The 26431-nt window shown below is 53.3% G+C and overlaps 1 protein-coding gene and 1 long non-coding RNA gene across 4 annotated transcripts in view; one reads left to right on the top strand and one right to left on the bottom strand.

Annotated features, from left to right (window-relative positions):
* The first annotated feature begins 8774 nt into the window (after positions 1-8774).
* On the top strand, positions 8775-25107 carry NFIL3 (nuclear factor, interleukin 3 regulated). 2 transcript variants are annotated; one of them, XM_053907739.1, is made up of 2 exons: positions 8775-9353; positions 23275-24563. In XM_053907739.1, the coding sequence occupies exons 1-2, from the start codon at positions 8799-8801 to the stop codon at positions 24448-24450; spliced, it is 1731 nt and encodes a 576-aa protein (XP_053763714.1). In that variant the 5' UTR covers positions 8775-8798; the 3' UTR covers positions 24451-24563. The 2 variants fall into 2 exon arrangements, with proteins under 2 accessions (XP_053763714.1, XP_019319302.1); XM_019463757.2 differs by lacking the exon at positions 8775-9353 and adding an exon at positions 10412-10590 and having other exon boundaries at positions 23275-25107.
* The window catches only part of LOC109275521 (uncharacterized), a 45135-nt gene continuing 36916 nt past the window's right edge, over positions 18213-26431 (bottom strand). For both annotated transcript variants that reach the window (XR_002084212.2, XR_002084213.2), the window contains one exon: positions 18213-18639. This is a non-coding gene — a long non-coding RNA (uncharacterized LOC109275521). The remainder of the gene's footprint in view (positions 18640-26431) is intronic.

The following is a 26431-nucleotide window of genomic DNA, read 5'->3' as shown; positions in this document are numbered from 1 at the left end:
TGGGTGTCCTTGGTGACTTTCCTATTTAAATACAAAGGCTTTCTTGTTCCCCTGCTAAGTAAATGATTACATTTGTCCGGGAAAAGAATGCTCTTCAAATAGTCAGTGGTCCAAGCAGATACTTTTCAGTAACAAGAAAGTCCTCCTTTCTAATCTACTCTTCAGAATGTTCCCCTTTATCACCAACAGATACCCATGTATCTGACTCCTCTCCAGTAAAGTTAACAAATGCATCTCAACCCCCCCCCCCCCAAAAAAGTGGCTTCCCACATGCTTTCCCAAGAAACTTTAGTCTCATTTAGAAACTAAACGATGTTGCTGGAATGTGTAGGAGGCCCTCTCCAGGTCGGAGGTGGTCTGCCAAAGACAAGAACCATGGGCACCAGTTTCTGGGCGAGGCTCAAACACTCACTCCTTGCCCCTTTGCTCATTTCGGTGAGGCACATCCCATCAGGAACCTATTTGGGGGAATACCTTCTACGGTTTCTAGAAGAAAGAAGAAACACCGGCTATGTGGGATTCCTAGTTCAAAGTGCATGTGCTGAGAGGCTTTCTCGGGAGGTACAATCCCAAGAGTGGGCCAAAGGAGAGGCAGGCAGAGAGGTCGGGAAAGTCAAGCAGGGGTTGTGTGAGCGAGCTGACCCCAGCTTCCCAAGCCCACAGGCCGTCCCTGCTCAGTGACAGGGAGCAGCTCACCCAGGTCCGGCCTCTCCCTGCTCCCAGCCGACCTGGCGGTGGACCGCCCCCCTGCACTTGGGGGTCCTGCTACCCGCCGCACCCCCACCCGCGGCGTCGGGGAAGGGCGGGCCCCTCCGCATCTGCGCCCTGCCGCGTTTCTGGGTGATGGAGGCATCGGGGTGTCTGCGAGGCCTGCTGGGTCCCATCTGGCGCAGCCAGGAAGCGGGATGAAGCCAGCCACACGGGGCTGCCCGGGGCGGGGAGGTGCCCTGCGCGGGGCCTGGCCGCGCGCTCCACGTGGCAAGCAGCCGCGGCCTGGGGCGGCTGAGGCCCAGGCAGCTGGGGAGGAGCGCACGCGGGACTCGGGCAGGGGCGGGTTCCACGCGGGAAGAGGTTACCTTCTTGCGCCTTAGGAGAAGGGTCCTGTGTGGCACGGGCAGCGGGCAGCGCCAGGCCTGCGTTGGGCACCACCGCACAGATGGCCGCAAGCAAAAGGCCGAGGTGCGGCACAGCCCGAGGAAGGACGCCGCCTGGAGGCCGGGGCCACGAGGGCCTCGGCTTCGGTTCCACCCGGTTCCACCCGGCCAGCCCGGCTCCGCGCCCTTGGTGCCCAGCCGAGCTGTCCACTGCCCCCGGCTTCCAACGTGGGCAGCTCGGGCCTGACTCCAGGTCCCAACACCCCCACCCTTCGCTGCAGGAGGGCGCAAGGCCTTGGAGCCGCGTGGGCACGGTGGGGAGCGGAGGGGGGGTCGTTCTGGAAGTACCTGCTACAGGAGCCCCGAGCAGAACCGGAGCGCGCGAACGGCACACGCAGAGCCTGGCACCGAATCCTTGCACGTCCGCTCCTCTCTCAAGGAATCTTCAGCCTTGGGAAAGTAAACCAACTTTTACACCAAGAGTTCACCTTCACATCTCCCGGTGAGTCCAGCAAGCTCAGGGCAGGCATCTGTCCCCGGGGCCGGGGTGGGGTGGGGAGGTGGGGGGAGGGGGTGGGGGACCCTCCCTGGGGACTGTGGCACCAGCACTCACCCACCGTTCAGGAGTCACACTGCCCCCTCCCCTGCCACAAAGCAGGAGCATCTGGGGGGTAGGGAGGAGCAGGAAGCCCACGTCTCAAAGTCCCAGATCGTGTGGCATCTGTCACCACCTTGTCACTGCACGTGACCATGATCACCTGGCCCCGCCCCGTGTGTCTCTGCCCCCTTCCTGCCCGCCGGCAATGGCTTGGGGAGGCCCGTCCTCTGAGACCACGTCGTCCTCCACGTTCTCGCCTTCCCATGCCCCACCACCTCAGCTCTTCATACCCGTATGAGTAACCGGGTTCCGTTTTCCCCCATCTGAGTTCATCCGGCTCCCCACTCCCAGCTTGCTGCATCTGCTGTGTGGCCCTGAGCAAAACGTCCTCTGTGGGTCTGTCTCCTTCAGAACCACAGCCAGGTCTGGCTATCTGAGAGCCGAGGAGGCCTGAGTGAGGCCTGAGGGCCTCTGCTACTCTGGGGCCAGAAAGCCAGCATGTAGACGAGAAGACCACGGCAGGGAACTTATCTTGAAGTTCTCTGACCTGAAGGGAGGCTTCTGTCCTGAGCAGGGCCTAGTGGCCAGTGCTTTCCATAGGTCAGCTCACTCCTACCCTCTAAACAACACTGCAGTTACATACAATATCACCGTTGTACTATTTCCCAGATGGAAAAACTGAGGCACCAGAGTCTCGGGTGACTTACCTAGGGTCATCTAGTATGGGGGTCCTAGGGTTATCTAGAACGGGGGCCCTAGGGTCATCTAGTACGGGGGTCCTAGGGTCATCTAGAATGGGGGTTCTAGGCTCATCTAGAAAGGGGGTCCTAGGCCCATCTAGAACGGGGGTCCTAGGGTCATCTAGAACGGGGACCCTAGGCCCATCTAGAACGGGGGGGTCCTAGGGTCATCTAGAACGGGGGTCCTAGGGTCATCTAGTACGGGGGTCCTAGGGTCATCTAGAACGGGGGTCCTGGGGTCATCTAACAGGGGGTCCTAGGGTCATCTAGAACGGGGGTCCTGGAGTCATCTAGAATGGGGGTCCTAAGGTCATCTAGAATGGGGGTCCTAGGGTCATCTAGTATGGGGGTCCTAGGGTCATCTAGATTGGGGGTCCTAGAGTCATCTAGAACAGTGGTCCTAGGACCATCTAGTATGGGGGTCCTAGGGTCATCTAGAAAGGGGGTCTTAGGGCCATCTAGAACGGGGGTCCTAGGGTCATCTAGAACGGGGGTCCTAGGTCATCTAGTACAGTGGTCCTAGGGTCATCTAGAATGGGGGTCTAGGCTCATCTAGTACAGGGGTCCTAGGGTCATCTAGAACGGGGGTCCTAGGGTCATCTAGTATGGGGGTCCTAGGGTCATCTAGTATGGGAGTGCTAGGGTCATCTAGAACGGGGGTCTTAGGGTCATCTAGAACGGGGGTCCTAGGGTCATCTAGAACGGGGGTCCTAGGTCATCTAGTACGGGGGTCCTAGGGTCATCTAGAATGGGGGTTCTAGGGCCATCTAGTACACGGGTCCTAGGGTCATCTAGAAAGGAGGTCCTAAGGCCATCTAGTATGGGGTCCTAGGGTCATCTAGAACGGGGGTCCTAGGGCCATCTAGTACGAGGGTCCTAGGGTCGTCTAGTATGGCGGTCCTAGAGTATGGGGGTGCTAGGGTCATCTAGAACGGGGGTCCTAGGGTCATCTAGAACTGGGGTCCTAGGGTCATCTAGAACGGGGGTCCTAGGTCATCTAGTATGGTGGTCCTAGGGTCATCTAGAACGGGGGTCCAGGCCTTCATCCACTTCCCCCACGCTGATGCTTCACGTGTGACATTTTGCATAAAAACACGTTGAAAACAGCGGGTCGCTTCTGGAGACCACGTTCCCCAAAGCAGCCGTGCTCCTTCCCGCCTGAATAACGCGCAAGCCTTGCTGGCGCCGCTGCGCGGAGTCCTGCGGCCTGGTCAGCCTTCCCACCTGCTCTCTCTCACCACAGAACCTCACACGCTGAACTTTTGTCCCCAGCTACCTCTGCTGTGCCTTCTTGGAGACGTAAGCACTCACTGGGTCTATCGCACTGACACTGTGACGCAATTCATTGTCCACATCAATTCATAGGGACACACACTCAAGCACACACACCCAACGACACCCACGCCCACTCTTTGGGTTAATGATATTGTTTCCCTCGTGCGGGTTGATTTTTCATTGGGTTGATAATAATACCGAACACATCTCACTGTCTCAGCTCAGGCGCTTTCCCGAGCAGTTAGTAGCTCTTAGCTCATCTTAACCTTGGAACAACTTGTTGAGACGGACGTCATTATTTCTTAAATTTATTTATTTATTTTGAGAAAGAGAGAGACGGAGGGAGAGGGAGGGAGAGAGGGATAGGGAGAGAGAGAGAGGGAGAGAATCCCAAGCAGGCTCTGCACTGCCAGCACAGAGCCTGATGTGGGGCTCCAGCTCACAAACCGTGAGATCATGACCTGAGCCGAAATCAAGAGTCGGATGCTCAACACACTGAGCCACCCAGACGCCCTGAGATTGGCGCCATTATTATCAATGGTTGCCGGAAGGGGAAACGGAGGCAGAGAGAAGTTAAGGGAGGTAATAACTTGTCCTGTCTGCAGAGCTCGTGAGCAGCGAAGCTGGGATGTGGACACACCATGGCCTGCTCCTCCCCCCCGGGGCTCTCCTGCCCATTTGCCTGGGTGACGACCGCCTGAGACTCTGCTTTGGCGGCATCCGGACGGCATACCTACGTGGCAGCCCTCCACACAGGTGCGTGGCCTGCCTGAGACGATCATCACATGCAGGAGCTGAACAATAATCTTAGGCACTTCTGCTCAGGCGCTCAGAGTCTGGAAGTTTCTCAGAAGACCAGAAATGCGGTCAGGCACCCAATTTCCGGGCTTCTTAGTGCATTTACCTAACTGATAGCGTCCATTTTCGTCTCTTGCTGAAATAAACCACCCCGAGGGAAGACGATTTCTGTCTCTCCGGCCGTCCGTGTGCATTTCACGGTGTAATTTCCTCCCTGCGTGTTGTAATTAGGCAGGGCGAGGGTTATGGGTGAGCCGGCTTTAACCGGGACCTGCTTCTCTGTAAATGCCAAATTTGCAGCTTTCTTTTTCTGCGCGGCTGTTTCTGAAGAATCACCCCAGGGCAACCCTGCGGGGTCCGCCTCAGCTCCCACGGGGCTCCGATGAAGAAATGAAGTCCAGACAGATGAAACGATTCCCTTCGTGAGTCGGGGAGGGGGGGCGGCGGTGGTGGTAACGAACGCACGAGAACCCCAGCCTCCTGGGTTGCCCCCATGGCTCTTTCCAACGGATGCCCTGTGCAGGACTTCACAGAAATGTCTAGATAAGGTTTGCCTCGGGGACTGGAGCTGCCTAGCAGTGTGGGTGTGTCACCTCTAATTCTTAGTAAAATGCTTTTTTGTTAGAACACATTTCACAATTTTATATTTCACACTCTGGTCACCCTGCCATCTCCCCGTGGCCAGCTAACAGCTACCACAGGCCTTGCCCCATCACTCAAGATTTTGCAATGAACATAGTTGGCCCCTTCTGAAGTCTTGACCATTTTTAGTGTATCTTCCCCCGCCACCCGCCTTTTTGTGAGTTTCTTTTACTTTGACACCTTTGCTCACATATGCCATTTAATCTGAATGAACGAAAATGCTAACTGAAACGAAGGCCGTCGGTGGCGGCCAAATTTAAAGACACGTTTCGGTTTTTGTGATGCTGTACTTGCAACATCTTCTTCTGCAAAACCACCTCTTTCTGGCCTTTTGCTGGGTCTTCTGGAAATGCTTTGAAATGTATTCAGGCCATCAGCTGCTTTTGTCTGGGGAAGCCATGTAGTCCGTGTAGAGATCTAATTTCTTTCTTAGCTTGAGCAACAGTCATTTAACAGGAAACATTTCAACTTCTCATACTTTCAAGCCTGTGCTTCTACGGGGAGTGTCATTTGGCTATCTTCTGTTACCCAATTTCCCACAAAAACTAGTTTTTGAATAATAAGGCCAAGCATGCTAATGGAATGCCTGCTGATGGAACCATGTGGCAGGAGCTGGGGAAGGCGGTGTGGAAATTTTAAACCCTCACAATGTCTGGGTTGTGGCTGGGATATGGGCGGGGGTGGGGGGCAGGAAGGGGAGGTGGGAGCTTGGTAGAGGAAGGAATCCAGAAGAGTCGTGAGGACTTGATGATTGGGGAAAGGCCGATGGGAAAACTAAGAATGCATCGGATGAGTGAGAAGAAAATACACAAGAAGAATAAAAGTCAACACACAGGAGCAGGTGGAAAAAGAAGGCACAGGAGTGAGCCCAGTGATTGGAAATTGCATCAAGCGTACAGAGAAAACAAAGAGAGCAAGCATGAAAGAAAGAAATACCATTCCAGGAAGTTTCTGCCTAAACATTCAATGACTCATTAGGTCAAAGCAAAATACCAGCATAAATTGCATACTGACGGGTGTGGGCAGGCCTCCTGTGGGTGACGAGCCATGCCAATCGGTGCCACGCTAGCTCCCTATTTAAACCCCAACCTGAAAACAAAATAAAACTAGAACTTACGAATTCCTAGAAGTGGTTTTCCCTTGTGTTCGTGAGGGTTAAAAAAGTGGGCACCAGACCCTCAGGAGGCATAGCACGGTGGGAAGACTGTGGCCCTGGGCTCTGGGGCCCCAGTGGTGGCCAAAGTGTTTTAAGCTACGGAAGGTTTCCTGCAAAGAAATCCAGAATTCAGGATCTAGAACAGACACGCGGGAGCTGTCCAAGCCGGGTCACCCGGCGGGAAGCCTGCCTTCCAGCCTCCGATGGCGCCTTCCCTGGGCATCTCCATGGAACTTCTCGGTCAGAGGGCACAGCCTGTCTAGTCTCCAGCCCGCCAAGTCACAGGATCTTTTCTTTTTTTAACCAATGGCCTCACAATACTGGAAAAATCAGGATATTTTGCCAAAAAAAAAAAAAAAAAAAATCTAAATGTCTACTTGCTTTTGAAAAACTGGAGCCTGGGGCCCCTGTAATTGTCCTGGGGCCCCTGTAATTGTCCTGTGCCGCAACAACCCACGAGAGCTGAAACGCAATTTGTGGCTCTCTGGCTGCCACGGGCCACATGCACCTAACTGAATTCTCACTAGGTATCTGAGGTTGCAGCCACCTGTGCCCGAAGAGGCCCCGAGAAAGGACCTCTGGACACACGTGGCCCCTTAGGTATCTTCCGGCTGGAATGTTCCACAAAGGAGTTTTCCATCTTAGGAAGGAGAGGCCACATTCGTGGTCATTCTGCTCTCCTTGTATTGGCTCAACCACAAAGGATATTGGGAGCGTAATCAGATATGGCTGAGTGTGGTCAACGGTCTGCTGCCCGTAGCCCCTATCACAGACCCTGCCTCCTCCCCCCGGGACCCCGCCCCCCACTCCAAGTTCCGAGAGAGACGGAGAATAAGGAAGTTTTGACCTCAGACTTCAACCAGAGCCTTCCTTCTCCTCCCAGAGACCTGGTCACAGCCCTGTTCTGCAGTCAGGCCCATGCTGACGTCTTCCTAGAAGCCTCCCACCTGCGGCAATTTGTTTCCAACGTCTCAGGTTTTATGCTCCGTTTGCTTGTGTTCACCTGCAAGTGCCTGCCTATTCGCGAAAGTTCTAGCACCTACTGGACACACCACCTCTTGGGTAATGGGGACAGAGCCCTCTGCGTATTGTTCAGCGGTTTCCCAATCACCAGGAGGAGCTAAAGAGTTATTTTCTAAGCTGGTATCTCAGACATCTTTTACACTTCATCTGATTTCCAAGTAGGGTGGGGACAAAAACTGATGCGCGTAAATGATACAGGCACAATCTAGAAATACCCCCAAGTAATTAAAGGAGCCTCAGGTTTCAAAATTCGGCATAAAGAACCCGTTTCCAAGTTCAGAGAAATCGCCACCCCCATCATTTCTGAGTGACTCCAAGCATGTTTTCTACCTTTCTTGAATTTCACGTCGTCCTTCTATTGAGACCATTTACCACTCATTCGACAACAGCTTGGGGAGTCTATGCAATTATTCAAAAAGAAGAACATGCTGTAGGTGTGGGGGAGCGGAGGTAATGTAGAGTGGCTCTGGATTTCTAGGAACCAGCACGCTTCTAACCCAGGAAAGGCAACCGGCATAGGGATTTGGTTTTACTTTCATCTAAGGGAGGTTTTCGAACTCTAATGGGCATTGCGCGGGTTTGGAAAAAGGAACGGAATAATAACAAATAAGAAAAGTGGAAATGACGAACCAAAATCAAGACTCATTTTCATCAGCAGAGTCAACTCTTTGGAATGAATGTCGACTAGAGGGGACAGACTCAAAAGCCACAGACAGAAGAGCTTCTTGAATTGGTGAGCACCTGGGCAGAGGATTTGGGGAAGATATTAAAACCCACTTGGCATGTCTAAATAGTCAGGGCCTTGTTGGTAAACGTACACTTTACCAGATGAGTTGTGAACAAGCATGTGTTCTGAACCACAACATTGTCCTTGGAGAATAGTTTGAAATGTGAGGCTTTCCAAACACCAAGTGATAAGTGATACGCATTTTTTCAGCATCACCCTTTGGGTGTTTGTAACTGTGTAATAGGAGAACGGGGAAGGTAGAAGAGACAACTTAGCGAGCAGATTAACGCTTGATGATGGGCACCAGTGATGGGAGCCCGGTGGCGGGGTGGGGCTGGGGGTTCAGTCTACTCTTCTCTTTCTTTACTTTGGGGTTTGGTTCAAATTTTTCTTCCTAAAGAAATGTGTCCTAGGGAAAAGAATGGGAAGTCACCGAAGGCATTCAGCCCAGCTCCCGCATAGTCCAAGTAGGGCCTGAGGTCCTTCTCCACCTGCCACATCCCGTATTTGGGCAAGTCTGTGCGCCACTGTAAGGAATATGGCTCCCTTCGCAAAGGCAGACTCTCTCTCTGTCTCTCTCTCATTCTGTAAACGCGCTGTGTGTGTGTGTGCCACGTGCCTTTACAGCCCTTAGCGCGATGCCTGGGGAACGCGCCGCGAGGTGCCATTTCCCCCATTTCCTCGCGTCCCTTACGTAGCCCGGGAATCTGGGGGAGAAGACGACCGCGTCCGATTAGGGGCAGAGATGCCCCGAACGAGCCGCCGGCGCCGGGATCACAGGAAGACTCCCCGCGCGGCCGAGCCCAGCCCCAGCGGCGCACGCCGGCCCGCCAGCCGGCAGGGCGCACCCGCGTTGGCCACCACTCGGCGCGGCCGAGGGCAGCCGGACCTCGGCGAGCCTCGTTCCCCGGGCGTCTTACGCAACAACTTCGCCTCCGTCATCTGCGCCCTAATTGCGCAGGGGGCGGTGTCTGCGCGCGGCGCTTTCTCTCCCGGCCGCGGGCCGTCGCGCTCCCGGGAGAGACGCGCGGGGGCATTGTCGCCGCCGCCTACGCAGCGCCCCCGCGGGGCTCCGGCCGGCCGGCGGCCCCCCTCCCCGCGGCGGCCCGCCCCGAGCGCTGGCGGCTCGCCAGCGCCGCCCCCCCCTCCCCACCCGCCCCCAGGAGGAGGGGTCCTCCCGGGGGGTGTGCGGGGAGGGGCGGGCGGCGGTCCGCGCCACGCCCGCGGCCCCCCGGCCCGGTGCTGGGTGGGCAACAGGTACCCGGGCCGCTGCGTGCTCGGGGAGACAAAAAGCGCCGCTGTGAGTGAGCGCGGATCGCCGGGGGGCGCAGGCAGCGGTGGGAGAGCTGGACGGCTGGGCGGGCCCCTCCCCAGCTCGCCCCCCGCGCCCCCCCCCCCCCACCCCGGGAGCGCCGGCCGTGGCGCAGCCCCGGAGCCGGGCGCGGGGCGCGGGTCCTCGCGGGCGCTCGGGCGGTGGCGCTGGCCCCGGCCCGGGGAGGGACGCGGGCGGCGGGGCGGGGGAGCGGGCGCGGGGAGGGGAGGGGAGAGAAGAGGAGGGGAGGGGAGGGGGTGGGGGCGGGCCGGGAGGGGGCGGGGCCGCGGAGAGCCCGCCCCCGCCGGCCGCGGCCATTGGCGGCGGGCCGGGGGCGGGTGCGGGCGCGGCGATTGGGGCCGCGGCCGCCCGTCACCGCGAGGCTGGCGGGCGGCGACGTAGCGCGGCGCTCGGAACTGACCTACTAACACACATCTCCCGGCGCGGCCACGGCGCCCGCGGACCCGGCGCGCCGCCCGCCTCCCGCGCCGCGCCCTCGCCGCCGCCCGCCCGCCGCCCCGGAGCCCCGGCCCGCGCCCCGCGCGCCCCGGGCCCCCCGCCCCCCCCGCGCTCCCGCCCGCCCCGCCGCCCGGGCGCTCGCCGTCCCGGGAGCAGGAACACGGTAAGCGCTCCGCCCACCGCCGGCCCGGCCCGGCGCCCCGCGCCCCGGCTCCCCAGCTCCCCGCCCGCTGCCGGGGGCGCGCGGCCCGGGCTGCGCGCGGGGCTGGCCGGCGGCGGCGAGTGTGCGCGGGGCGTTCATGACATAAACTTTTGCTGCTTTGCCGGGAGGGGACTCGCCACCTGAAGGTGGCCGCTTTGATTGCAGCGCCCTGGCGCCGGCACGTAGTCCGGGCCGGCTGGCTCTCCCCCCCGCGCCGCTGTTGCATAATGTCTCCTGATTTCAGGAAAATTGATGTTTTGGTGGAGAGGCGCGCCGGGGAGGCTGAGCCATCTCGAGCGGGGAGGGCAGCGCTCGCTGCCTCCTTTCTCGTCCCTTCTGCGGGGCTGGCGGCGGGGGTGTGTGCGGGGGGTGGGGGGGGGCGGAGGGGGGTGCCGAGTAAACGGGACGAGCCTTGATCTTCCTGCTGGGAAAGAGCGCAGCTCGCGTGAACCGTGACGGCATTCGGAGAATGCGTGCGCCGCGTCTGTTTGTGTCGGGGGCTGTGTCTGCACGGACGTCTTCCAGCCCGTTTGTCGTCAGCGTGTCTTACCAGCGCCCGAGAAGGTTGTAGGATTCGTCCTTGCCCGGATTGCATAATCTGCCCACGGTGAAATATTGGCTCGGGTTACGGGGCTGATGTGGGAATGTGCGCGTACGTGTGCGATGATTTGGAAATTGTGGCGCGGCGTTGGACAGGAGGTCGTTATTGGCACGTCCCGGATAAAGACGGAGATTTTGTACACACGCCTCCTACAAAACGCGAAGAACCCCTCGGGTTGTATTCTGATATTGGATACTCCCGGGGTTTGCCCCGTAGGTGTTGCGAGCTATTATTTTTAAATCTGGGGCGAACCATTGTGGTCTTTACCTCCGTACCTCCGTGCTTTTAATGCGTTCCACTCCATCAGCCCTGTTTCTCACCTTATTGTCATTGCTTTTTCAGACACGACAAGACAGATCACATAATAGTTTCCTGGAAATGTTGCATTATGTAACTGCCGAATTTGCTGGCAGTCAGCATAGGAAGCGGGAGCTAATTACGTGATTTTATAATCTTGCTACAAAGAAAGTAGGGCAATGTCAGCCTTTAAAATGTCACTGTCACAGTTTTTTTTTTTTTTTTGAGGATATTTTAAACAGGAAAGTAGACAACCGGGTAAGGCATTGCGTTAGCTCCCGCCGCTGAATGTGTGTCTTTTGCCCTAAATGAAATGAGCGTTCTTCTAAATTTAGCCCCATCACATTTTAACAATTGTGGCCTTGCAATGCTATTTCTGGTGTTTTCTCCAGGGCTGTGTGCAAATACAAGTTCAAGGCCATTTGCTGTAGTTTCAACTTCACGCCTTCGGAGACCTTTGATAAGATTGTATTTTTAGGAAGGCATTTCGCCGAGCGCGGTGATTTGCTGGATGCTGGTTCCCATTTATCTTTATAAAGGACACTTTAGGAAAGTGCTGTGTTCCCTGGGAACAGCAGGGGATGGCCAAGCGTCATCTCTGGCCCTGGCTTTTGTAAATAACAACAGCGAATGAGGTCACAAGTATTTATTTCACATCGTGTTTTTTTTTTCCCCCCCTCCAGACCAGATATGATTTATGGGAAACAGATATAGGTTAGTAGATTGCATTTGCGTGTAGATACCCTAGTTTTTATTCGAGTGAGGATATATGAATATATAATGTACCCAGATTTTAAATTTCCTCCGGCACTCTGACGTAGTGTAATTATGTGTGAATATATTTATATGGTGGTGTCTATGTCAGATTTTTTTTCCCTGACGTAACATTTAAATAATTAAAGAGCAGGGTTTGGGGTTTTTTTTTTGGGGGGGGGCGCGTTCCAGAGATTCATCCCCGGAATGAATTACATTACCCCAGATAATTGCAGTTGCTTTCCAAGAAGCTGATAGCGCTCCAGTCACCCCACCCCCCACCCCCGCCCCGGTGTCAGACCCCGACCTACTTTGGAGGTTGGGCTGGGAGCCCCGGGCCTGCTGGGGACCGCGTAGCGCCACCTTCCGATCGCGACTCCCAGGGGCGCGCCCCTCCCGCCTGCGGGCCCGCGGGGGACCGGGGCTGGGGGCTAGGATGCGGGGGGTGGCGCGTGGGAGGCTCGGGTCGGGACCCCGGAGCGCCCTAGGCGGCGCTTGGGCGGGAGCCGCTCCGCGGCCTGCGCGCCTCCGCGCCCCCTCCCCACATTCCTTTGTTCTGGCGAGGGGGTCCTGGCGGAGCCGAGGCCCCGCTGCGCCGCCCACCCGGTGGGGGCGGGTCCCGGTGAGGCGCCGCGCTGGGGGCGCGGGGGGACCTGGGCCGCGGAGTGCGGGTGCGCCCAGGCTTCGCCGGGCGGAGGGAGGGGAGCGGAGAGGAGCCGGGGAGGGTGGGGAGGGGAGCCGGGGAGGAGCGAGAGGCACCCGGGGCGAGGCGCGAGGAGAGGCCAGGCGGGCCACGGGGCAGCTCTGGCGGCCTGCCTCCTGCTCTTCCCCGGTGAGCTGCTGAGCGCCGCGGACACCTTTGTTCCTGCAGCTTCATTGTATTTTGGAGCCGGAGCCAAGTGCTTCTGGATTGGTGAAGTGAGAAAGACCGAGAAAACCTCCAAATGTCAACAGACCACAGGCACTGGGGGTGGGGGCGCTCCAGCATTGACGGTGGCGATGGGAAGGAGCGCCCCAGCTTGACTGTGGCTAGTCGAGTGGATGCATTTTTCTTTCTTTCTTTCTTTTTTTTTTTGAACCTTTACTTCTTGCGGTCAAAGGCTAGAGAAGAAAGAACTTGAATCCCCCGAGTTCAAAATAAAGTAGAAATCAAAACGCCCACGTAGACGCCGCTGTCCTACTGTAAGACTACAGTACTTTTCATCCTGGCGTAGAGACTTCAAGAGAGTGAGCTCAACTGGTTCGCAGTGAATCCACGACCACATCACAGGTGTTCGCCGGCAGTCCACTCCGTCGGAAAGTTTCTTCTGTGGGGTCACGTGCCGCATCCCTGCCCCCAGTCGGTTTCTCTCCTGAGCTCCAAGGCCGCTGTCCATCGTTAGGGGCCAGCTTTGGCAAAGCGCTAGGAGCGCGGGCCCCAAAGAGCCGGGTCCAAGCCCCAGCCTGTGGTTTGGGAGGTGCTGGGATCGCCACACGTGTCCCCGGTAAACCGAGCACACACAACCTGTCCAGCTGGGTAGTTGTGAGGAGCTCCGCTTTCCTCGTGTAGTTGACCAGAAACCGGGTTGTTTTGTTTTTTAAAAAAGATACTCCCCTTGATTTTTTTCCTCTGCCTAAGTCTCTGTCCAGTGATAGTAAGGAGGGAAGTTGGAGTTAAGCCTGTAAGTGAAGATCCTTCTTGGAATATGTTTTTGTTCTAACAACCGCCCCACCCCCACCCCCCACCAAAACTGTGCCATTGCGTTCCACGGTGATTTAAGTTTGAAGGGAGTTCTTGACGTAGTGTACAAGCACCCAAGTCGCTGGGTTAATATTTTGGGGAAGTGTTAGAAGGAACACAGGGGTGCGATGGGGGGAGGGCAGGAATGATGTAAAGAGTGCCACACAGCGCGGCCTTTTCCAGTTCCCCTCACCCCTCTGTGACGGTTTTCCTTGGCCTGGATCGTCCACTTGCGAACTCGTGTGGTCCGAGACCAGCCGCGGCTCGTGGGACCCCACAGATGACACGTCTGGGAAGGACTGGGTGCAGCCTGGGTGGTTGGAAACTGAGGCCGTGCTCCGTGAAGCCGGTCACGTTCAGCCCTTTTGATTAATTAAGAGAAGATTTCGCCGATCGACATGGGGCAGTGCTTCCCTAAGAATCACCAGAGGCTGACACAGCCTGGGACTCATCACCCTCGTTGCCTTGATGCTGCTCATTCTTCAGAAATGAAATTAAGAGCTAATCCTCCCTAGACCCTAGCCCTGCGTGTGCCTGGCCACTGTGCTGTGTTCCGTCACCGTCCCCATTTTATAGGTGAGGGACTGGAGGCACAGAGCCCGACCACCGGCCCGAAAACGGGCTGTCTCTCCCCCTCCCCAGAGCATGAGTGCAAGCTCACTGCAGCTTTTGAAACAATTTCCTTTTCTGTGTTAAGGGCTTATCTTTGCGAAGGGCAATTATAACATCGGTGTGATGCAACAACCTGAAAATTAAAAACCCTTTGTTAGAGCGCTTACCCGTGTTGAGCAACTGCCTGACTCACCAGCCCAGTGGATATTTCTAGTTGACCTTGCCTTGGTCCATAGTCAGTTCCGAGACGTGAACGTGATCGGAGCATGGAATGGAAAAGGTGCAGTCATATTGCCTCGGCTTTATTTTTACCCGAGCTAAAATCACACATACTTCATTATTTCCATTGTAATCCAGATGGCAGTGATGCTGTGAGGAGTTGTTTATTTTTAATTTGTATTGAGGGAATGAGAGCAACTTGGGATTCGGTTCAAAATATGACAGAAACAATGTAATTGAAGTTTCCTTTAATATGCATTTCTGGGTTTTGTAAGGTATGCCAGTATTTCACAGCATTAACACATTGTTTGATATCCTGTTATTTTCCTAAATTATATTTGAGTTGATTTTTATCCAGATCGGACTCGTGGAGAATGTCGAAAGATGTTGACCTTTGATCACAGACATTACATAAGAGCTTTTCAGTTTCAAAATGAATCTGTATTACCACTACCCCCAATTACCTCTCAAATTTCTTTGCAAATACTTTTCCTGTAGTTAAAAAAAAAAATACTGCTTCAAAAAAATTGCTGTTTTTCATACGGTTTTAATTAGAGAGCTTATGCTTGTTTTTATGATAAGAAAGTTTAGTAGGGATTTTCTAGATGCCATTCATAATAATCTGTTTTGAGGACTCAGTTTCTTTGGAGTCAGAATGATCTTTGTATTGTAAGGCTCTTGGTTATCAGAACATGGTGTCTTTTATCAGTTAACTCTTAAAAAGAATCTGAAACTGCAATTAAATAGCCTTCAGGTAAACACCGAAACACTTAAAAAAAAAAAAATCTGCCCTATCCATACGTTTGTAATCATCTTGCCCACTGTCAAAGAAAGTGAAATCAAATAGAAGAAATCGACAAGTCAAGCTGAGGAGAACTTCAGTGTGATTCCAGACATTCAAGAACTTTCTCTGCTATCATTATTCATCCCGCACGTGCTCTGCCGTGGCGTGCCCGTGGCAGAATTTCCTATAAGGGGGTTACCTCGCGATTGCCGGTGTCCCTTAGGATTTCAGATTACTCGTCGGACCCATCCATTATCTTTGGAAGTATCAAGGAAACGAATGTCCCCCTTTTGAAGTGACTGCGGCTTTTGAAAAATGTTCTACCATTCCACTCCCTGCCCCCCCCCCCCCCCCCCGCCCCCCAGCTTCCTCTCCGTCTTCAGTGAGAGCCTTTGGTCTGTATTTCCCCGGGCCGTTCGGTTGTTTGTACACGTTAGCATCTCTGCACACGGTCTTCGGAGTATTTCTATTGTGCGCTAAGCAAACACGTCTTCTTTTATAAGAGTGTCAAACTGTACTATTTCATATTTCAGCTCTGCTATCACAAAATGCAGCGCTGTCCTCTTTATTCAGATTAAATCTGATTTTTAAGTAGTCCTTTGTTGAGGATGAGAGAGCGAGCAACTTGACATATTTCCACGTATGGTAAAAACTCGTAAGCTCCATCAGGTTTTGACACATTTATTTACAGAGGCGCCCAAATAGAAGAAGTAGGTTAATTTGTTGCTACGATAGGACAGATTTTGGTGAAGTGTGAGAGGCACTTTATGTGTGTGCCTGTATCTGGGTCAAGTACACACTTCTCTCTAATGTTAGGGTTCAAGCCTGTGTTACTGGAGACAGAATTGTATTATTGAATGGGAGGCACTTCATCGGCAATTAGAAAGGCTTAACATAGTTTTATTAAAAAAAAAACCAAAAAACGATGCGGCGCCTGGGTGGCTCAATCCGCTGAGCGTCCGACTTCGGCTGAGGTCATGATCTCGCAGTCTGTGAGTTCGAGCCCCGCGTCCTGCTCTGTGCTGACAGCTCGGAGCCTGGAGCCTGCTTCGGATTCTGTGTCTCCCTCTCTCTCTGCCCCTCCCCTGCTTATACTCTGTTTTTTTCTCTCTCTCTGTCTCTCAAGAATAAATAAACATTAAAAATAATTAAAAGTAAATAGATATCTTTTTAAAAAAAGTCTTTGGGGAGCCTGGGTGGTTCAGTCAGTAGAGCATACAACTCTTGATCTCAGGGTCCTGAGATCCCACGTTGGTTATGGAGATTACTTTCCAAAAAAAAAAAAGCCTTTTGTTTTCAGCCGGATTAGCAAATCCCCTTGCAAGTTCAATGCCTCCTGAGTTCTCCCCGACCCCCCCCCCCTCCCCTCGCCCTGTGATTGCATGTGTGTATTCTTTTCCTGTTCTATCTCTGCTCTTAAGTACTGGATTTTATTCTTGGCCAGGGAAAGAAGTAAAGCATTTTATTGAAACAATCATGTCCTGGACTCTGTCCCACCCACAGCAAGAAATGAAGGTTAACGTGTTGCTGGTTTTAACAGTTTAAAGGGCTGTGAATTGGTTAGCTTTATTCATTTACTTTTTCACTGAAATGGCACTCATCTTAAAAACAAGCAGCTGTCTGCTTCCTGGAGAGACCGTTTACAATTTAACGTGAAATAATTTTTTTCTTTAATGTCATCTCTGCTACAACTCTGAGGGAGTACATGGCACATCCAGAGAGTGCAGGAAAATGAGGTAATTCTATAAAAAATGCTTCCGAAATGGGGAGCCCATTAAATAGTATTTCATCTTGCACTGACAGAATTTTTAAGTCAAGATGTTTAATGCAAGCAGTTTGCAGTAAGACTTCCCCTTTAAAGAGACCAGTAATGACAAAATGTGTCGCGGTCGATCATAGTGGCCACACTACTGGTAAGGTTTTAGATGCTTGAAACAAAATTTTCCTTCTTGTTTTGTAAAGAGCTTCAATTGTCAACCATGATTTTCCTTTTCTTTTTTTAAGTCTATGTATTCATTTTGAGAGAGAGAAAGAGAGTGGGGGAGAGGGGCAGAAAGAGAGGGAGAGAGAACCCCAAGCAGGCTCTGCAAGGTCAGAAGTGCCCAATCGACGCGGGGCTCGATCCCACACACTGGGAGATCATTGACCTGAGCCCGACGCAGGGCTCGATCCCATGAACTGGGAGATCATTGACCTGAGCCCGACGCGGGGCTCAATCCCACATATTGGGAGATCATTGACCTGAGCCCAACACGGGGCTCGATCCCACGCACTGGGAGATCATCGACCAGAGCCCGACGCGGGGCTCGATCCCACGCACTGGGAGATCATCGACCAGAGCCCGACGCGGGGCTCGATCCCACGCACTGGGAGATCATCGACCCGAGCCCGACGCGGGGCTCGATCCCACGCACTGGGAGATCATCGACCCGAGCCCGACGCGGGGCTCGATCCCACGCACTGGGAGATCATCGACCCGAGCCCGACGCGGGGCTCGATCCCACGCACTGGGAGATCATCGACCCGAGCCCGACGCGGGGCTCGATCCCACGCACTGGGAGATCATCGACCCGAGCCCGACGCGGGGCTCGATCCCACGCACTGGGAGATCATCGACCCGAGCCCGACGCGGGGCTCGATCCCACGCACTGGGAGATCATCGACCCGAGCCCGACGCGGGGCTCGATCCCACGCACTGGGAGATCATCGACCCGAGCCCGACGCGGGGCTCGATCCCATGAACTGGGAGATCATTGACCTGAGCCCGATGCGGGGCTCGATCCCACATATTGGGAGATCATTGACCTGAGCCCAACACGGGGCTCGATCCCACGCACTGGGAGATCATCGACCAGAGCCCGACGCGGGGCTCGATCCCACGCACTGGGAGATCATCGACCAGAGCCCGACGCGGGGCTCGATCCCACGCACTGGGAGATCATCGACCTGAGCCCGACGCGGGGCTCGATCCCACGCACTGGGAGATCATCGACCTGAGCCCGACGCGGGGCTCGATCCCACGCACTGGGAGATCATCGACCAGAGCTGAAATCAAGCGTTGGATGCTTACCGGACGGAGCCCCCAGGCGTCCCATCTATGATTTTTCTGACAGGTGTGCTGGGGACCAGGCAAGGTACAGGTCTGTCATGGTAAACATGGGTGACGATGTCACTCCTTGAGGAAGCATGAGGTGCAGAACTTCACATTGGGAACTTTTATTCTTTTGGAGAATTTCTTCAACCAGACTTTCGTCTTAATTTAAAACAACGTTTAGGTCACCTGACTGGAACAGACGTTGAAACTCTGCGTTCACAAAACAGAACTCCCGCCCATAGTGGATAGTGTGATGTTAAGAAGCCTTAACTAGAGACGGCACGTCCGTCCCAGGGATGGGACGGTGTGTGTCAACTGGAATGCGGTGTCTCCTGCCCTTCAGTGTCCCTTTTCACTCGTGTTTTCATGCAGCAGCCCGATTGCCCGGTGGGTGTGTTGAAGCTGAGCGCTCCGGGCATGCGAGTGTCACAGAACCGGCAGCTGGCGGCAGTCACTGGAGAAAGGAAATCGAGGCACACGCTCGTGGCGGTCTGAAAACACGATGCAGAGGCCAAGTCGGTGTTCAGTCAGTCCTGAGGGAAAACAGTGGAGTTTGAAATGAAACCATTAGTTGAGCATGTGTGCTGATGTGCTAGAAGGCTCGTAGTCGAGCATCCTTTACACTCATCATCCGGGGGTGTAAAGACAGTCTAAGGCCCGCCTCTGCTTTTCAGTGCTGTGTGACCTTGGGAAAGTCACTCAGTCTCTCTGTGTTCTCACTACGCACCTCCCCTCCATGCTGAAAATGGACACACTTTGGTTTAGTACCAAAAAAAACCCCAAAACAAAAAACCTCATAGGTGACAATGCCCCTACTATAATTTTTCTTTTTCCCTGTGTTAGCATATAGGAAGGCCAGGAGATTAACATTTTAGCAGAGATGAAAGTTTAGAATGTTTTCTCAATTCATGAAATACTCTCCAGATAGGCAACAACTCCAAAGAAGCTGGAGAAAAGTTCCCGGGGGTACCTTTGTTGTCTTAAAGGAAGTTCTGGCAGCATCTAATAGTGGCTTTCTGCCCCCAACGTAACTTAGCAAACGGGTGTGTATGACTCAAGAGTGGGAGTGATGCAGAAAAGGAACCGTAGGTGCACAGAGCGGCCCCGTGCAGGTGTCGGAGAGGGTGCTGGTGGGGGAACAGGACCCGCATCTGGGCTGAGCCCTGCTACTTAATAGCTGTGGGACACTGGGCAAGTCACTTAACTTCTCTGAGCCTTTGTTTTCTCTTCCGAAAACGGTCATTGTGAGGGTAACAGAAATAAGAGAGGCTCCTGGTGCCTGCTGCGTAGTTTAGTCGGTGGCACCTGTTATGGTGGCTCGTGTTATCGCCACCCTACCAAGAAAAAAAGCGGGCTAGAAATGATGTGCTGTGTGCACCAGGCCCCCCGTGGTCACGGCACCCCTCGAGCACGCCTCCTTCAGCCCTGTGATCTCCCGTCTGGCTCCCTTGGGAGATGAGGAGCTCCTTGACTCTTGAGAGTTTGTTTTTCCCCTCCCTCCAGTCTGGCTCCGTGCCTGGTCCACACAGTTGGTGCTCCGTGTGTGCCGAATAAATCAATTAATGAAAAAGAGAAGCTCTCTGTGAATAAGTATGATGTCTTTTTTTAGCATTTACATAATCATCTTCAGTGAAAAAAAAAAAAACATGAGAAAGTTGTTTAGATACAAAACTTTCTTAGACAAGGCAGGTGAGTGACTGTCAATCAAATGTTGGGCACCTATACATTCACTTTGTTGCTAGGACACAAAGGTACTACTTTGGACCCTGAAAAATTTTGCAGAGGATTTGGACACATAAAACAAACCTGTATTGGGATACGGTATACAACATCAGCACCTCTGTCTGCATTATCTCACACTTAATAAAAAAAAATTTTTTTTAATGTATACTTTGAGAGGGAGAGAGAGAGAGAGAGAGAGAGAGAGAGAGAGACAGAGCATGAGTGGGGGAGGGGCAGAGAGAGAGGGAGGCACAGAATCCGAAGCAGGCTCCAGGCTCCAAGCTTTCAGCACAGAGCCCCAGAGCTTGAACTCACGAGCCCCGAGATCATGACTTGAGCTGGAGTCGGACGCTTAACCGACTGAGCCACCCAGGCGCCCCTGCGTTTTCTCACACTTATGATCAACTCTTTCCAACACTGCAAGGTTATTCGGTAAAAAATACTGCAGAAAGTGCTCTAAGGTAGCAGGCGGTCATTTGCCAATGGGGTCAGGGAGACGATTTATACTTGCAGATGAGGGGAGATGCCCAGATTCTAGTACACGTAGTACATCTCAAATCAGAAGAAGATTAAGTAAAAAGAAATGAGAGTTTCTGTAGGTGTTGAACATGCCGACAAAGTTTAGAGATGACAGAGTGGACATTAAGCACGTAGACGGTGAGAAGCGGGGGGTGAAAGAGAAGTTAAGACAAGGGGGGGGTACTTGCGTTAAATGGAGGTGGGACAGTGTCCTTCGCACAGTGAGGGCTGCCTGCCCCGCTCACCCACACTCACAGCATGGGCAGCCTTTGGACCAGGAGGCTGAAAACGTCCCAACCCACTGGAAGATTGGAAACAATGAAATAAGGACAAGTTTAGGAAGAGTAACGAAGACACAAACGTGTGGCATTTCAAAAGCCTAGCTGTGAAAACTCATCGGGGAGGCACATGTAAAAGGAATGTGACTTCTTTAAAAAAAACAAACAAAACAAAAAAAAAAACAAGGGACACATTTTAAAATGCATGGGAAAGGGGCACCTGGGGGCGGGGCTCAGTCGGTTGAGCATCCGACTTCCATTCAGGTCATGATCTCCTGGTCCATGAGTTCAGGTCCCATGTGGGTCTCTGTGCTGACAGCTGGGAGCCTGGAGCTGCTTCAGATTCTGTGTCTCTCTCTGCCCCTCCCCTGCTCACACCCTGTCTGCCTACCTCTCTCTCAAAAATAAATAATAAACATTAAAAAAAAAACTTTTTTAAATGCACAGAGAGAGTGGGTCTCCAGTGGAAAAAAGATATCCTTGAAAGGAACTATATGATGGCTCAAAACAAAACAAAACACCAGTAGGACCTGAGGATCCGGTGGCGATTTGAAGGGCTCCCCAGAAAAGATCGATGCACTTGTCCCCTGCTGCTGGAACTCTGACTCTTTGCCTCCACACTTGGTAGAGACCTAACCGAGCTGGGGATCAGAAGTCTCTCATAGCAGGGAAGAGCCCACCCAGTATGTAGAGGAAAAGTGGGTTTTCACGTCAGAAGATGAAACCTGAGCGGAACTACAGAAAGCAGTGTTGTTCTGCGAAGAGATAACCAGAAAAGATTTCCCTTTCTACAACATCCCTGCCCGCTGCGCACACTCTGGGCCTTTGTTCCCTGCTAACGCCGTATTATCAAAAACAAACAGAAACCTGGTATTATTAATCACGGGTTTCACTACATCGCAACCGACTGTTTCCATGTTGGCTCAGTTTGATGGACAAAAAAAAAAAAAAAAAAAAAAAAAACCCAAAAAACAAAACATGGCAGTAAACCTTCTTTATGATCCTGAAATCATTACATCATTTCTTCTGTTCCTTCTGGAAAAGACACAAGAAGCTGGCACGCTTTTCCAGCTGATAGAATTAGACTTCATTTCATTAGTCATCACAATACTATGTACAAGAAAGAGAGAGTGACGTAAAACAAGAACAGTCACGGTTTTTAATGTGGCAAGGGAGCATGCCATACAGATAGTGCTGAATGAATGGTTGTCTCTCCATATCTCCTTTATGAAAGTATTGCCTACTGGGAAATAAGGCAGAGAAGCCCCGTCTAGAAACACAGATCCAAAAACCACCACAAAAAGATTGTTACCGGAACCTAATATGGGTTTATTACCTCATGTCAAGCCAAATTCAGATGACAAATATCTCATCAGTGGAAAAGGAAGCCAGCTGATGGTTCTATTTTTGAGGGTTTATTTTTTTTTTCATATATTTTGTTTGAAACTCATTAGTAAAATGGAAAGAAATTCTTTCCATAATTATATTCTCTAGGTTTAAAATAACTTCAAGTTTCAGGAATGCACTGTACTTAAAAAAAAAAAAACAAAAAAAAAAACCCTTTGAATAGTAACTGTTTATTTTCATCCCAAACTACTGTCTAAATGAAATCTATTGTGGCAGACTTTTCGGGACCAAAAATAAAAAAAAAAAGCACTTAGGATGCTTCTATCTAAAGTGGAGGTTTGACGAATCAATTCGAAGGAACCAGAAAAAAAGAACATATCTATCTAATGGTGGAGCGCAGATGTACCAGGAGAGGTGGCTTCGTTGGGAAGAATCCTGGGCCACCTGGCACAATGAGCTGTGGACAGGAGCCCAGCCGGCAGTCAGGGGTGTGTCCCCGTTGAGAGTCAGGTCGAAACAACTTCAAGTCAGTCGGTTTGGGTGGCTTCTGTTTTCATTTTTACGGAAACAAATTGGGCACCCGTTATATATTTTGTTCCGTGTGATTGCAGAATTTGTTTCCGGGTATCGGAGCTCACCTGGGAAGGTTCCTGGGAAGAAAGAGGTGGTCTTGCTTGCCTTGCGGTGATAGAGATGTCATCTGAAATTATTCGGGAGCACCAAAAAGTTGACCCCCCCCAGAGGCCATCTGTCCTTCCCTCCTGGGAGGCCCCATGTCTGCGCGCCGGCCCCACACTTCTGCTGCTGAAACAGCCTGCCTCTGTTTCTCCCTGGGCACGCGCGTTGCTGCACCCCTCTTCCTGGGCCACGTGTCACTCTGCTGAGAGGTCCCAGGGAGCGGGGGGACCTGTCCTGTACTACTTACCTATTTCCATTTCTGGATGGCAGACTCTTTGAAGCAAAGAGCTGTGTCTTTTTTTTTTAATATTTATTTTTGAGAGAGAGAGAGAGACGGAGCATGAGCGAGGGAGGGGCAGAGAGAGAGGGGGAGGCACAGAATCCGAAGCGGGCTCCGGGCCCCGAGCCGTCAGCACGGAGCCCGACGCGGGGCTCGGACCCGCGAACCGCGAGATCGTGACCTGAGCCGGAGTCGGACGCCCAACCGACTGGGCCCCCAGGCGCCCCGGGAGAGAGCTGGGGCTGGCGCAGACCCACAGGCCCTGCGTGCGCAGCGCGGTTCCCGGTGCGCGGTGGGCGATGAGCATCTGCCAGACGGGTAACCCTTCCTTCGCTGTGTTGCAGGTCGCCCCGGGGACAGACCGCGGAGCCGGAGAGACTCGTCTCGCCCCGCGGACCAGAAGGAAGCCTGTTGATGGCTCTTCCGCCGCCGCTGTCAGAGCACGGGTGGTGAGTGGCGGGGAATCGCTGGCGCGTGCTTCGGATGCAGCTGAGGAAGATGCAGACCGTGAAGAAGGAGCAGGCGTCCCTGGACGCCGGGAGCGGCGCGGACAAGATGACGGTGCTCGGCCCCGCCCTGGCCGACGTGTCCGAGGAGCTGACGGCCGGCGAGGAGCTGCTGCTGGGCGAGGGCAGCGTGGGGAAGAGCAAGTCCTCGGCGTGCCGGCGGAAGCGGGAGTTCATCCCCGACGACAAGAAGGACGCCATGTACTGGGAAAAGCGGCGGAAAAACAACGAAGCGGCCAAGCGCTCCCGGGAGAAGCGGCGGCTCAACGACCTGGTCCTGGAGAACAAGCTGATCGCGCTGGGCGAGGAGAACGCCACCCTGAAGGCCGAGCTGCTCTCCCTCAAGCTGAAGTTTGGCCTGATCAGCTCTGCGGCGTATGCCCAGGAGATCCAGAAACTCAGTCATTCCACGGCTGTGTACTTTCAAGACTACCAGGCGGCCAAGTCCAGCGCGGGCCCCTTCGCGGACGAGCACGAGCCCGCGATGGTGACGAGCGGCTGCATCTCGGTCATCAAGCACTCCCCGCAGGCCTCCCTGTCCGACGTCTCCGAGGTGTCCTCGCTGGAACACTCGCAGGACGGGGCCGCGCGCGGTGGCTGCGGGAGCCCCGACGGCAAGTTCCAGGCCATCAAGCAAGAGCCGGTGGAGCTGGAGAGCTACGCCAGGGAGCCTGGCGACGAGCGGGGCGCCTACCGGGCCTCCGTGTACCGGAACCTCATGGGGACCGCCTTCCCCGGCTACTCCCACTCCCCGCCTCTGCTGCAGGCCGCCCGGTCCTCCAGCAACTCCCCCAGGACGTCGGAGACCGAGGACGGCGCGGTGGGGAAGTCCTCGGATGGAGAAGACGAGCAGCAGGTCCCCAAGGGCCCCATCCACTCTCCCGTGGAGCTTCAGCGCGTGCACGCCACCGTGGTGAAAGTTCCGGAAGTGAACTCCTCGGCCTTGCCGCACAAGCTTCGCATCAAAGCCAAAGCCATGCAGATCAAAGTCGAAGCCTTCGATCACGAGTTTGAGGCCACGCAAAAGCCGTCCTCGCCCGTGGACGGGACGCCCAAGAGGCATTTCGAACTGGAGAAGCATAGCGCCCCGAGTATGGTACATTCTTCCCTCCCCCCTTTCTCGGTGCAGGTGACGAACATCCAGGATTGGTCTCTCAAATCGGAACACTGGCATCAAAAAGAACCGAACGGCAAAACTCAGAACAGCTTCAAAACGGGAGTTGTAGAAATGAAGGACGGTGGCTACCAAGTCTCTGACCCGGAGAATTTGTTTCTGAAGCAGGGGATGATAGCAAACTTGTCTGCAGAGGTGGTGTCACTGAAGAGACTCATAGCCACACACCAGATCTCCGCCTCGGACTCGGGGTAAACTACTACTGAAACGCTCTGGGTGCTTAGAAAGCCGTCATTTGCGATAGAGGAGGACGTTTTGTATTAGGCGGGAGTTTCACTGGACCCGTGATGTCATTCCACTGTATGTGTTCACATGCTGTCTGCTGGGTGTCTTTCTGTGCACAGGTTATTACGGAGATTAGATTGTGTTATCACCCTGCCTTGTGTATAGTCAAATAGTCTGTCGCAAAGGCTGTACATATTGAACATTATTTTTGTTGTTCTGTTATAAAGTGTGTCAGTTACCAGTTTCAATAAAGGATTGGTGACAAAGACAAAGACAGAGCTTCTGCTCCCTTGCACTTGACTTTACGGAAAAGAGAAGGCAACTTAAGTTGCAAGAGTGGGTATGAAAATCCTCCTCACTTTACTCACTGGGGGGGCGGGGCGGGGGTTTCTCCCCTGACTTGGGGAAAACCGAAATGTGTGTTAAGCACGTACTTTGTTTTTCTTCTAGTTTGGCCCAGGCGAGCATAAGTTTGGAAACTTTCCAAGGAGAGGGAAGCAGTAACAATTTTCTCGCATTTGAGACTAATTTACTAAATTACTCCCCATTATCTATTTTTCTTCAAGCTTACATTTTCTCCCTCTCTTTTTTTTTTTTTTTTTTTTTGGTAGAAAAATCCAAGTTGGCTGGCATCAGGCTATCAGCCTCCTGGGTCATCTCCTTTTTGACACATTCATGTGGAGAGTTGAGTCACTGACCCACCTAATTAATTAAAGGTTCTTTTATTTATTTATTTTAAAAAAAAATTTTTTTTTAACGTTTTATTTTATTTTTGAGACAGAGAGAGACAGAGCATGAACGGGGGAGGAGCAGAGAGAGAGGGAAACACAGAATCTGAAACAGGCTCCAGGCTCTGAGCTGTCAGCACAGAGCCCAACGCGGGGCTCGAACTCACAGACCGTGAGATCATGACCTGAGCTGAAGTCGGAAGCTTAACCGACCAAGCCACCCAGGTGCCCCTAAAGGTTCTTTTAAAAGAGGGTGTGAAGATTAAGGATGAAGTCACTTTTGTGTGATTCTAAATCTTAACAGTTCTAGAGCACAATAGTCTAGGGGTTAAGCTCGTGAAATCCCATTTTTACGTAGTTGCCAGAATTCCAGAGAATACATCAGTTGTCCTATTTCAGCATGTATAGCCTAAGTATACACAATGACTTGATATTTTTACAGTTTGCCAGCGAGGAATACAAAATAATAGCCTCTACTGTAACGTAGAAGGCCAGAAGGAAGCGTCATTCTGGAAAATTGATGATAAGAGCATTACTGATGATTTGTCCAGGATCCGCAGTCGCCTGTGGAAGTGCGGACCAGATGTCTGCTGTTGTGCGGTGGGACTGGTCTCTGGGGGTGGGGTGGGGGGGGGGCATGAGGGGCTGGGCGGATGCCGGTCAAACCCAGCTTTCTCCAAAGCTACTGTCCTCACGAAAGCCCTCTGCAGACCCAGCTCGTTCCACACTGACCTCCTTCCTGTTCTGCATGGGTGGAGGGGCCTGAGGCATCACAGAGCATGTGCGGAGTGACTTAACCCTCATTCTGCAGGGAGGGGCCCGACCAGCATCCGTGCTAGCAGTCGTTTTGGCTGCCCGGTTTGAGTAA

The sequence above is a fragment of the Panthera pardus genome, unplaced genomic scaffold, assembly GCF_024362965.1.
Source record: "Panthera pardus isolate Hobbes unplaced genomic scaffold, ASM2436296v1 HiC_scaffold_20, whole genome shotgun sequence".
Lineage (NCBI taxonomy): Eukaryota > Metazoa > Chordata > Mammalia > Carnivora > Felidae > Panthera > Panthera pardus.
This window is presented reverse-complemented; position numbering and strand designations above follow the sequence as displayed.

Bases quoted from the DNA above. Each gene is read 5' to 3' on its own strand.
- NFIL3 (XM_053907739.1), top strand. From the start codon at position 8,799: ATGCCCCGAACGAGCCGCCGGCGCCGGGATCACAGGAAGACTCCCCGC. The intron at 9,354-23,274 runs GTGAGTGAGCGC...GCTGTGTTGCAG, and splicing joins GGGAGACAAAAAGCGCCGCT to GTCGCCCCGGGGACAGACCG.